This window comes from Columba livia, chromosome 11 (assembly GCF_036013475.1).
Source record: "Columba livia isolate bColLiv1 breed racing homer chromosome 11, bColLiv1.pat.W.v2, whole genome shotgun sequence".
In the NCBI taxonomy this organism is placed as follows: domain Eukaryota; kingdom Metazoa; phylum Chordata; class Aves; order Columbiformes; family Columbidae; genus Columba; species Columba livia.
Window position 1 is genome coordinate 3,463,373 of NC_088612.1, and position 13,666 is coordinate 3,477,038.

The window sequence follows — 13,666 nt, forward strand, 5'->3', positions numbered from 1 at the left end:
ACAGAGCTTAACAGGGTGACATTTCAACACAACATTTGCAAAGTAGGAACTTGGCGTAACCCAAGGAGTGCCAAAAGGCACAGGGAGCCAGGGCTGGGGAAAATCAAAAGCCAGTCTGCCTCAGAAACACGCTGGGTGAACTCATGTGGCTATCTCCCTAGCCAGCAAAATGTACTGAAGTTTTCCAAAAGTCTTCCAAGTAATTCAAAACTGACTTGATCACACTATGCATACTTAATCCAACTTCAAACCTTACCTTTTATATATTGTCTTGCCCTCCCCTCAAATGGGGGGGACTGGCAGTAAATGCTGCTCTGAACAAAACCTGTAGCTTGGCTTTCTCTGCAAAACCTCTTTGATCCAGCTTTCCTCCTCTTATTGCATTGTTGTCTCCTTCCCAAATCAGAGTCAAACTCTCATTTCGATTTGGAAATGAACACTCGCTTGCAGGCTGAATGGAATCCTTATGGGCTCTATCTCAAGCTCTAAAGGTGTTTCTAGTTTAGCTGCATTTCTTAAACCTGTGCTTGCTGATTAATCAGAAGCTGCTTGTGAGCACTTTTCAAGGAGGACCTGGCACCCTATTTATTATTACTATTATTAATAAAAAATCCCTGGACTAAGTCCAAGTAGTTTAGCTGTTTTTTAGGCTCCATATTCAATGCAGGGCATCAGACAGGTATTTTCAGAGCTTGTTTCTCCTCTCTGTTGGGTTTTACAGCGTATAACTTCACTAAAGATTCATCGGAAACAACAGCCTCTGGTTTTGCCACAGTTCTTTTCAAAGTACTCAGAAAACCAGAGCTAGAAAGACAGATCCGTTATGCTCTGTACAAAATGGATCTCTGCAAACGCTCCTGTAAGCACTAGGACACTCGTTCCTGAGCGATATAGGCTTTCTAGCAAGAACTATTCAAAATACCTGTATTCTGAGAAATCGGATGCTCAAACGTACAGAGTGGCTACCCCGCAGTGTGCATCTGTGCCTTCTCCTTTGGAGTCAAAGAAAGATGACAGGATCTAGTTTTTGAGGCTCTTGTTTTTCTAAGGGGAAAAAAAAAAAGATACAAATAAATAAATGGAGCAACATACTTGGGTAGCAAGGGTGGGCATGAACAGGCCCAGTCCAAACCTCACGCGAAGATTTGAGCTTCCAACTGTACATACGCGCAGCATCGCAGATGTAAATCTCTCTGGAACTGAGCTCGAGTCAGTGGAAGCTGCTTCAGCTTTCCAGACCGACCCTGAAAAGCTCAGAAAACTAACAGTACTACTATTCTGAAGTGAGGTTATTTCCTTCGACATCTGTGGGGAATATGTGATACAGGCGGCTATAAGCATCACACATCTTTAAAACTAACAGGAGATGTTGAGGTTTGGTCCAGCCACATTGTGGTCATTAGGAGGAGGGAGCTACACAAATGCTTCATGAGATACATATGCTCTACCAGGGCTACGAAGGGCTCAGCCGATTCTGATGAATCGCTCATCCTGTCCAGATTTTGAAGAAATAACAAAAATACTTTTCCAAAAAGTACAAATAGGGCACAAAATATCTCTCTTTTAACACAGTTGTCGGTGAGGTATTTACCCTCTCTTTAGCTGATGGCATTTAAACTAATCTCTACATTTGCCTACTGCACAAAGAACGCAAAGAAATCAATAACTGGCAACATTTGTTACACTATTTCTAATGGCTCGTTAAAATAATCACACTTCCTTATTATGGAATAAGTTAGTACCATTGTCAAAACAGTGCTCTACAGACGGAATGTGTTTTCAGGTGTTTTTAAAAAGGAAAGTTAAGAATGGTAGTTTTTTTTCAATCGCAAAAGCCTATTTTTCTGAATCAAGCAGAGGCATTATTATTAGTTTTTATTAACACATACAAAATTATTAGGGTATACAAATGTGTTTCCTTTTTGGACAGAGTGAAAGCTAAATTAATGGGCATTACAAGATTAGTTTACATCACATTTTGTTTCAAAAAAACACCGTTTATGATTAAACAAATATGTTTATGTATATATATATATATATAAAGAGCTTGAAATAGCTGGATAACAAATAATTGATTTATCCTATCAAAAGGCTGGGAGCAGTTGTGTCTCCTCTGATGTGCCCTTAGCTTTCAAACCATGATCTACACTGATATGAGTTCCCATTAAACCAACCAACCAACCCACCCAATGAAAACCAAACACCTCCCAACTCCCCCCAAAGTCCCAGAACACCAACCCCCCCCAACCCACAAAAACTCAAAGCAATGGCACAACTTTCCCCAGGCTAATAATTTTTCCTGACAGCTTCAAGCACAAATGGATTATTTTAAATATCACATAAACCTACTGTAAATTAAAAAAATAGAAATTACTTTACACAATGCATGGAAACCATTCCTAGTGAGCACAAACATTTACAACTGTGCCGTGTTTTTTTCTTGCATAACCCATACTCACACACAAACCAGTTTTCAAAAGAATTAGTGAAATATTCAGTCCACTTTTGTTTCCTTTATACAATATGAAATGGTTACAATACCATAGGATTTTTTAGAATAAGTTAAACACCAAGACATATGGCAATAGCATTGTAATATTCTTTCTACATACATATGAAATCCAGAAATTCAGTCTATTTTTATTCAGTCACAAAAATGAATAAAGACTAAGATCCAGTTATACTGGAAAACCAGACTAGTTCTAGAAACCACAAATAAATGTAAGAGCTTTGGTATAATATGTACAGGTTGTGCTGTCGATCTCACGTTTGCATACGAAAGCTGACCAACGGATTTTCAACCGGTGAATTAAAGTACAAATAAAAAGGAGGTTACTGTAAGACTTGCTTTCCTATTTCTTTTTCTTTTTGGAAATGATTCAGTCAAGGAAGATGCACCACAAGTACACACACAGCATTTGTATGATGTGACTACAAATTAAATATTAAAGTGTTTTTTTAAATACAATGCAAGACCAGTCTTCTTAAGTGCATAGAACATAATGCAGAATACTGTTAATTACAGGGACAAGTACAAAGATACTAAACATTTTAACAGATATTAAGCAATGCTCTCATAAAGAAGGTGTGAATGAGAAGAAGCATTCTATTGTTACAACAATCAATATGTTTTTTGCCCCCACCAGTTAGGAGAAACAATAACTGCTGAATCACGGGAGATTTCTACTGCATCCCTTTTATCTCTGGCTCTCAAAGGTTGAGAGTTGCACCTTCAAACTGGTAAGCAGTTCTGATATTTGGGTTGGTTTCTTTTTTTTCCCCTTTTTTTTTCTTACCATTTTTAACAGAAACGTTTCCTGAAAGTGGAACTCAAAAAGTGCATTTTAAATTAAAGGGTTTACTTCTCCCCCCCCCTATTTTATGGATGCGTTTGCTGTGGTTCAGAAATTTGAGCTTAACCTATTCATTCTTTCTATCGCTACAATTCATAAGAATATCTCACATTTACTCAGGTAACCCTGCCAAACTGGGTAGCCCCTCCTATTGCAAAGCAAATCGTATTAAATTCTAAGAAAGCAAAAATACTGCAATCTTTATTCAAGTGAAATGCCAACTTAAGGAGTAAGGACTGCAGCATTTCCAGAAGACTTGGACTGTATGCAAAGTCTTCCCAAATTTCTATTTTCTCGTTTGGATTTTGGGGTATAGTAAACCGCAAATACCACGTTCAACTAATACTGCAAGTCAGCTCCAGACTGTGGTCTCAGCAACGATATGGTGGCCCCAAAACTCTCAAGCCAAGCAGAGGAAACTCACCCCAACCGTTCCTCATTTCAACACAACTCATTTAACATGTAAACACACGGGACGATGGTTCTCATTGGAAGCTCCTTTTGTTGGCAAGTAATACTTCACAGGTATCAGGAATACTTTAGTTAATGTCTCCATATTTCCCCCATTTCTAAGACGCTTTCTTTTCCTTACAGAAGCTTTAACTATTTAACTTCAAACCAAACAATTCCACAAAAACTACAGCACCGAGCTTTGCTGAATGAAACTGCTGGAGAGCGCACACAGGAGAAAAGAATTTGACCGTGGCTGTTGAGTGGGCTGGAAGTCAAATGAGTTTCAATAAACTATATGCTAACGCATTCCTTAATTGAAATGATTAATTCTTAAAAGAAATAAATAAAGATCAGCATGATCTTACTGTAGGCTAGTTGGTGACCCAGCAAGACTTTTGTGCAGATTAGGGTTTTGACTGTGCCTGTTCCGACTGCGAACAGATGAAAACATGGTGTTGCAACCTGGGACTTTACATTTGTGGAGCTGGCGAAGATGCACAGTTTTGTAATGAGCCCTGAAAGTTCCTTTATTACTATAAGTTTTTTGACATATATGACAAGTTATTGGCAAACTGGAAGGTATATTTGCAAAGTTTTGATTAGCTTTCTCAAGTAAAGTACAGTCTTGGTAGAGTTCATCATTGGGCATTAGGCTGGGTCCTTCACAGCTTTCATCACTATCATCCAAGGGCATGGTGCATATTTCACTTCCTCCGTCAGAATCCCAAGAAGAATGAGCACTGCTCTCAGATTTAATGCTGGAAGTAGTGCTTAGATCCAGAACAGCTCCATCATTCAATGGATCGTATCCATAACTCTCAGAACAGGGTTCTCTAATTTTGCTCATTGGAAAAACCAAGCTGCCTGTTCTGTTCATTCCTTTGAAGATTACAGAAGTATGTCCAACATGCTGTTTTAAAGAGACATCTTGACAAAACTCCTTAGCCATGTCTTTCAAGAGGTATGTTGCATTGAAATGGTTGTTGAATTCCAGTGTATCTTTAGTCAGAAGCTTATGATGAAGATTTAGGTTTGAACTATGTCTAGAAGAACAAAGACAAGCTTAGCAAGAAAGTGTTTCACCTCACTTAAAGCTGTTTCATAATGATCATTAACAACGAAAAAAAATCAATATTTAGTAGCATGCATGAACTGTATACTTCTAATTTGACCAACTGCCATGCTGGGAGTGCACATGGATGATTTACACATGTGACTGAGCAGCTGAACTTGCCTGCACTGGCATATATCAGAAATAACTCTACAGAAATCAATGCTTCAGATTCTCTCCTGCGTTGTGGATAGCTCTCTGCTTCACTAGATCTAGTTCTGGGCCTAAAAGAGCTGGGGGCCAGATTAAACAGCTTCTTTATACTGAACTGAGATCAGAGAATGGACTGAGGGTGGGAAGAAACAAGATCCTTTCCCAGTGGACAAAGCAGGAAAGGAATGACACCTGAGTCTGCAAAAAATATTTATGATCTCTTAAGTACCGTAACCAATGCCAGGATGCAGCTGTACACATTGGTACAGAGCTTTTCCTTGGCAGGAATTTCCTTGGATGAAGGAATATTGCATTTTATGCAACTTGTAGTTTATGAATGGGTATCTCTAGAGTCAGTTTAAAACCACCAAAACGTATGAAATCACTGTTCCTCGTCAAATACTATCAATCAGCTCCCTGGGAACTTCCAGGCTCTGGCTTGGAGATTCAGTTTATTGCAAGAAAGGGAAAACATTCATTTTTCCCCTTGCCATCATGGTTTCATCCAAACCATGAACTGTTCAAAAGGGCACAGAAACATTTTGCCCTTGCAGTCACAGCACTCTACGTTAAAGTCTAGAAACTTCTGCAAAGTTATTCCAAATAACTACTGTTTTGCACAAAGCTTGTGAACTTTGTTGTACATTGGCTTTTTTCTTTTGATTTTTAAAGAAACCATCTTCCAAAAGCACCTATGTTAAAACTTAACCCAACTTATTGGTGTGGGAAGGAATTCACGGCATGCGAATGCAAATCTTACTGCTGGCCTTCTTTCCTGCGGCCCATATCACAGTTAGTGGAGAGGAATTCGCGTCTGGGAGGACGCAGGCGGCAGAGCAGATGAATCTGTGCAGCTCGGATGCAGCGGCCAGTCCTCAGGGACCGGCCCATCCTCTCTGGACAGCATCAGCTGGCTCCAGCACTCCCAGCCCTTTACAGACCATCTAAACCCCGCGTTGCTCTGGACTATTATCCAGGCACGCTCGCTGCAGCCAAAAGCTGCTCTAACACCGTTACAAGAGAGTCAGAAAACTGACAACACTCGGTCGCACGTTAATGGGTTTGTCGTCTATCACTTATCAATGCAGACACATAACTGATGGTCAACAATAAAAGCTTCAGTTCCTGTTTCTCAGCCTATGTGCACAGTGGGCTGAAATAGTGGTTTACAGCAATGCAACACCGCAGCTAACAGTAAACTGAATTAAGCTCATGAAATAGTTTAGGAATTAGTATGTAATCTCACATAAAAGCGCTACCAATGCGGACACACGGCAGACAGTGTAAGTTCAACTAGCACTTCGTAATGTTAATTTTGTACTGACAGAGTCATCTTAAGGGCCTTTTCCCACCAGTCCGTTCAAAATCCTGGAGTAATGAATGCAAGGACAAGGGCAAGTGAAGATTACCTGAATTGATCTCATTGCTTTTTCATTAAACAACACTGTATACATTAAAATACACATGAAAGTACATATTAAACATATAAGTCCACACATGCATCTACTGGAAAATTGCTCAATTCCTACCCTTGTGGCTTTCGCTTTATGTTCTAAAGTATTCTCTCAACTATTGCAGTCTTTATCAGTTATGAAATTTTCATGGCTTTATTTAATACCTCGTGGTCTAGTGGAAAGGAAATGTTTCTTTCAATGGAGTTCACAAAGGTTCTGATAAGTTATCGTACCTGTTATACGAGGATACACAGAAAATCTTTGCAGGCTCCCTTCCTCAAACACTCATTTTAATTTCAAATTAGGCTCCATTGTGATGGTAAAATAAATACAATTTTGTTTATAATTTTCTTACCTGTCTCGACTTCTACGAGAAGGGAAAGCAGCATTACAGCCCTCAACCGTGCAAATATGCATTTCTTTGAGATGTACATTTTTAAAATGCATTTTTACACTGTAAGGGTTTTTAAAAGTCTTCATACAGATGTCACAATGAAAGCGGCTTTCTTCCTTCTGAATCCCTAGTGCATGTTGACTGACATGATCCATATCTTTAGAGTCTTCAAAACAAGGAATGGCAGCACCCCTGTTTGACAAAGTGCTGAAAAAGCCCCCGGTCAGCAAGTGGTGTTGCAATTCAGGGCAGTCATTTTTAGGAATCCTGCGTTTTGACTGCTCTTTAATATACATGGGGGGTTCAGTCATTAGTTTTATAACATCATTGTGGTGGTGTTTTGGATCTTCATATATAATCTCATGGGAAACTATTTTTAATGGTTGGTTTTCTTCTGGTTTAACCTCTTTCTCAGAGTGGTGCAATTCATTGTCAGAGATATCCTTGATGTATTTGTTATTTGGCGCAAAGACAGATTCAAAATACTTTGGGCCCTCTACCCCAGAGACAGATTTCCACGAATTACCTGAATGGGGGTGCTTTTCCACCCTGTCGGTCAACCGCTTCTCTATCTTATGCTCACAGGTCTCAAGCTCTCCATCGCTTACCACTTGCAGACGTGTGTCATCTTCAGAACTGGCAACATCACTGCCTTCATTAGGTGTCTCAACAGCTTCTTTCTCTATCTTAATAGGCATACTTGACTTACGAGATTTCTTCTTGGGTAGCATGTCAAATGGCAATTCATTTGAAATAAGCTGCTCTGGTATCGAGGAAGAAACAAGAGGCAGAGAAGGAAGAGTACCTGGAGTATTGGCAAGCTCAGCTGGTGTGACTGGACTACGATAAAAAGGAAGAACGGGCTGGACTGTCTTCAGGTTTGGAAAGAGGACACCGTTCTGTCCAATACTGGGGAATCCAGCATGAGCCTTTGAATCTGTACAAGAGCTGGCGTAGCTGGTAATAGTTCTGCTATCCGGAGTTAAAATTGTAAATTCTGTCCTTTTACAATCTCCCGGTCCAGCAATGGTCAAACCGTTTCTTAGATCTTTATCCCTGTTATTTCTGTTCATTGGCATATGGAGTCTGGGGTTAGGATTCGCACTGTGACGATTTCGACTTCGCAACGAGCTAAATACCATATTGCAGCCCTCAATTGTGCATTTGTGCTTTATCTTCAGATGAACAGCATTGTAGTGTATTTTTAAAGTACCTTTGTCATAAAATGTCTTTTCACATGCGGTGCAGAAAACACGCCCTTTCCTTGGCCCAGTGCCATTTTTTTCAACAGATTTCATTTTGTTTTCTGGAGATAGTGCCGTCATTTCAAGCTTTGCTGCTGTATTATGTGAACTGGAATCACTTAAAAGGGCATCATCTTCTGTTTTAGTCGTGACATCTGGACCATTTATGCTCCTCTCATTTTCAACTTGAAATGGTGCAGAACTAGAAGTAAAGAAGCTGCTTTCAGAAAATGGTATCTGAACATCTTGTTTAGTTTCATTGCTGTGGTCTTGACCTTGCTCAATCAAATGTCTTTCTGGTGGTGAACCTATCAAAGGTGGAGGCACTGGACTGAAGAACTGAAACGGCAGCATGAAAGCCATGTTATTTACAATATTCTCAAAGGGATGAATGTTGGTGGGACTCATTTTGTCCAAGGAAGCAGAAAAGTTAGGACTGTGTTGATTGCAGCTCTCAATGAATGCCCTAATATCCAAATTGGCAGTTGGCGGTGGAATGATAATAGATTGCCCTTCTTTCTCTTGAATTGCCATTAACTCTACAATGGACTTGGTTTCTCCAAAACGAAGAAACTGTTGCAAAGTAGCCAGTTCTTCTTCAGTGGTCATGATGCTCCAGTGATCCAGCACCTTTCCTGAAGCATCCTAAAGCAAAAAATATTTCAGTGAGTCAGCCATCAGTTCAGGCAAACAAAAACCCTCCCCCCAAATCTCAGTTTTTCAGGGACTAAAAATTATTCTCTAGCAAAATGATAAACCCATTCTACTTAATGAGAGATTAATGCCAATTCTGTGATACTTTCTTCCAAATATTACCACATCGGTGATATTATTTCTTTCTGAACGGACAGGAATACTTTCCAAGAAAGTCTTTTTTTCCACAAAAATTAAGACACGTCATTTGAACAACAGTTAGTACCATGTAAGTACAGACAGCAGAGATGGAACAATCAGACCCAGATTTAGCTCCTCATTTAAGTTAAGTATTCTTTCATTGCAAGTTTAATAATCTTCCAAGCAACTAAGATCAGAGAACAAATGAACCTGTATTGATCTATTGCCAGTGTTCACAGAGCACAGCTGTAATTACACTAGAGTGTTGGAGTTCTTTCAAACTCTAGCTATGCCTAACTTTTCCCAATAACTACAATAAATATTTTATCACAGAACATGTATTTGATGGCCTACTGAGATTTTTCACTGTGCATGTAAGAGTTTCTAAGATGATGAAGAACGTAACATGATAAATTTTTTATGTAGTAGAGGTTCAAGGTAATTGATTCCATATTTTTAATCCTAACACTAAAAAGCAAGATTATCAAGACCATTAAATATTGATTCATGTCATAATGTAAGATCATAATGTTACTTTACATAAAAGGTAACTTCCACAGTAGCCAGGACTAACATCGGTGTAAGCACGCAGGGCCAAATTCATACTTGATGCAGCTCCAGTAAGGTCAGTAGCACCGCACCAGAGATGAATATTGCCCCTGGTGTTTAAAATGATGGCAAGTTTATTTGCCAATGTATTATTCTACTCAATAAGAGTAAACTCGCTGTTTAAATAATACTAGAGCAAATTCCAAAGCCGTTACTTTGATATATTCCCAGTAACTTTTTCTTTTTTATCTTGGCTTACCTTTGTTGATAGATTTGAGTAAAGCAGGAAGATTTCAGTTAAGTCAGATTAAAAAGAGAGTGATGAGCAAACATCCACCCTTTCTCTTCTGGTGCTAAGCTTGTACAAGTCTATTGCTGCCTTTCAGAGGTACCACGCTGCTCATGCATTGTGTGAACCTCTGGTAAGATTAAGCTAGAAAACATTATGAAATACTACTTAGCTATCATATTTATATTAAAAAAGCCCCTCTAAATACCTGTAGCACATATCCACGTATATAATCCTGCAGAGTCCAATCCAGAGCATGGAGAATCTGTATCACTTCTTCCTGCTTCAGGACACTGAAAAGTCGATCCAGCAGGATTTTAAGGCGCACGGGAATGGCTTGGGTTCCATACAGCATGAGGCTACTGATATCAAAGACAACATTGGATTGAACTATTTCTACCTGGCTTGATGGGTAGAGGTTGGGAATCCTTAATTTGCTCAGGGCTGAAAATAAAATCACAAAATGTAAATAAACTTGAGTAACAAGAGACAGATAAAACAGAATGTAACTAATACTGGGGCGGTGTGACACAAAAAGCATGCTATAGTGAGGTGGCTCCTAAAAGGTTTTATATAGATTGTAAGAACAAATATTACCATGTGCTACCCATCCATGCCGGCATTGGTCACATTGTCGCTGATTTATTTTCCCAGGTTTGAAACACTGACAACTACAGTTCAGCAGAGTGCATCGGATGGCCTGGAATTCAACAGAAAGGATTATAGGTTATATATAAGCACCATCTAGAGTGTGCAGATTATACACGTATGATACACCCATAAAACCCACAAGAAGACAGAGATAACATACCTATCAACGTGCAATATAAGTAATGCAGGAAAGCCCAAGTTATGCAAGACTAGCTCTGCTTTAAAGAGAATCAGTCACCAGCCAGAACACTAGAATATTATGGAAGCAAAATATTTAATGCCATACATAGCAGCACTTCTCTGGATTTATTTAGGCTAAAGCACCTTTATAACAATAATAAGCTGTTCTTGTGTGTTCACTTAAGCTACGATCTTCATGTAAGATCACTTTTTTTTCAGCAAGGTTTGAAAACAAAGACATACAGATGAAAGTGGCACTCTCTTGAAGTCCTGCTGGAACTCTATACTGCACTCAAGGAAGCTGGAATGAGCAGTGTGTTAGCTCTGCATGGATGTCATCCCTTACATCAGTAGTATCCACACAGAACACATGTATCCTGTCAAAGATACAGGAGTTCACTAGCACTCCTCAGTAACAAAGATCACCAAAAAGTTCTCCAGCTCCTCTAGAGCAGTCACATTTTGTAAGGGAAATGCTTCGAAGATAACGGACAAGATACAGCACCCAAACAGAGAGCAAGCAGTTGCACAGTTCTATGTGACCATCACGACTCTCCCCAAGGTCCTCTATAACGCAGATCAAATTAGCATTGAGATATTCCTCAGCAACAGAGTAATATAAACTTGCTTCCTGGAATACCTGCTTTCTGCTGCATGTGCCCATCTGCGGTAAGAGAGAACGCAGACAGACAACGCTGAGGTCCCAGTTAAAGCTCCATAGGGATTGCTATAGAGCCAAGTATTTGTAGGATTCTGTATTGCTTAGATCTGACACTGAAACTAGTTCCTGGATAAACAGAATATTTATTAAGGGAGAAAAAGTGGATAAATTAATGTGCAGAAAGTCTGAACTGGAATGAAAAAAAAATTAGATTATGCAACTGTGGTTTTAAAATAAAATGGTTTACATTTTAAAGTACAGAGAGGCAGATATGAAATAAGACAAAGTTATGCCCACTACGGGCTGCTACTCTTGCTTCCAGGCTCTTAGGCAAAATGGGGACTTCCATTACCTATTAATAACCATAGAAAAGCAAGACAAGACTTGAAGAAAAAGGTAACGTCTTCTCAATGGAGGCATCCCCACATTGGCACTTTCGGAAAACATACCAAGAAGCAAGTTTTTGGACAATCAGTCTAAGAAGGACGGACACAGGAAATATTTAAAATGAAAAGGACATGAAAGGTAATTTCACTGTGGTCTGCAATGGGGATTTCTTTAGGCTTGAAGAATTTGACTGACTCGGGGCACAAGAGGACACTACACACAACAGTCTAGTACAAACAAGCGCGTGTGTTTGGGTGCCTGGTGCTTCGCATTACTGCATTTAGACTAAGATTTAAAAATCTCAGTAGCTGGCTTATCAAGGAGTTAGCTCACACAGCCCCAAACCGCGGCGACTTGATACTGAGATCCATTTTTGTTTGAAGGCTCGGAACAAGTGGCAATGGCTACTGAAATCTCTGAATCACTTTGCCTTTAATGTTTCAAAGGAGCCATTGCAAAATACTGTGAATTCTTGAGAAAGGCTCTGTGCTCCCCGTAAAGTCGTAAAATGCACATCAATACCCTACACAGTGTGAATGGCTTCACTTTATTAGAGGATATATTTTCGCTTAGATGCTAAAATACTTCCATATAACAACAAAAAGCCATAAATTTTTTATGGAAATGTTGGGGAAAAGAGGTGTTGTTGGCTGATAATTCCTTTCTATTGCAAGATATCAAACGATAACGCAGTTGAAGTCATCTGCCTTTGTACATGCATAATATTCTGTGAGTTGCGCAGATTGAAGCCCTTCCACAGGCGGCCCTGCTAGGTTTGGTAAGCTGCAGTGCATTCCATGAATGCACCTTTCGCAGTCCCTCCAGACAGATATTACAAAATTGTACTTCCTTTTTCTGCAAGAAGTAACAGAAATATGCACAAGGCAAGAAGCTGTCATGATGATAAGTTAATTGAGATCTCAAACATTTTTTAGTTCCTTTTCCTTTGGACACGTTCCACAAACCACTGACCTTTAAAACTATTTTTTTTCTTCTTAATTTGAGCACTTGGACAAGAAAGAGATACCACATAAAATTTTGCATTTCTTAATGCAAAGAAAGACCTTTGTGTAAGATCTTTCTTTCATATGGTACATGCATTTATTTTGCCTTCTTGTATGTGTATAAGACTGCCCATGCAAAAACCAGAAGAGGACATTTTGGTTTACATCTATGAAAGGTGCTATTAGAAAAGGAGTAGGGCTCCCCTTTTATTCTAACTATGGAATTGATCCCCTCTCAAGTCAAAAATGACTTTAAAATTGCTTGTAGGATTCCCTGAGAAGAAACGAGTGTGAATTTCAGGTTGGCAGCATTTTCCCTTCACTTGTGCTTGTCAGAATCTGTGTCTCCCAAAACTTTTCTGGCAAGATCTGTGTTAATACAGGCACAGAGAATTTATAACATGGCAAAACTAACTTTGAAAATAAGCAGTGAGTCACAACTTTAAATCTCCATTCGTTGTCCAACTTAAAAAGGCACTTGTAAAAGATGTACTTTATCTCCCCAATTAACTTATATCAGAGATTAATGAAGAGAAAGTTAGCAAAACTTCATGAAATTAATTTGATTGTCTTTTCCTTGCTAATCCTACTACGCTTAATATGCCTGTTCTAAGGCACTGTAATTATATCAAGTCTTTTAATGAGCTTTATTTTCCCAACAAGTGGAATATACACACAGTTTCATTCTACAGAACAAAGGAATAACTTTCTATATTGCGTACGCGTAAAGCTTCAAAAACGTAATTAAAGGATTGGAAATGTAGACGGAAATTAAAGTGGAAATTTTTAAAAGCACAACCCTTTCATTCAGGTCTATTATTTAGTTTTATTTTCCAGAAGCATAAGGCAGATGTTTAAAAAAGTAAACCTCATGCTATCATCAAGGATCTTGTTATTGCTTTCCCATCACTCTCTCCCTCACAAATGGATCTTCCCAAATCCATTATAA

General features: G+C 39.0%; 1 protein-coding gene across 2 annotated transcripts in view; it reads right to left on the reverse strand.

Annotated features, from left to right (window-relative positions):
- Window positions 1–1,659: 1,659 nt before the first annotated feature.
- Window positions 1,660–13,666, reverse strand: part of BNC1 (basonuclin zinc finger protein 1) — a 70,955-nt gene continuing 58,948 nt past the window's right edge. For both annotated transcript variants that reach the window (XM_065076469.1, XM_005513785.4), the window contains exons 2-5: window positions 10,432–10,534; window positions 10,043–10,278; window positions 6,880–8,807; window positions 1,660–4,849 (exon numbers count right to left, since the gene is read on the reverse strand). In XM_065076469.1, coding sequence (XP_064932541.1) covers window positions 4,168–4,849; window positions 6,880–8,807; window positions 10,043–10,278; window positions 10,432–10,534 — 2,949 coding nt within the window. In that variant the 3' untranslated portion in view covers window positions 1,660–4,167. The remainder of the gene's footprint in view (window positions 4,850–6,879; window positions 8,808–10,042; window positions 10,279–10,431; window positions 10,535–13,666) is intronic.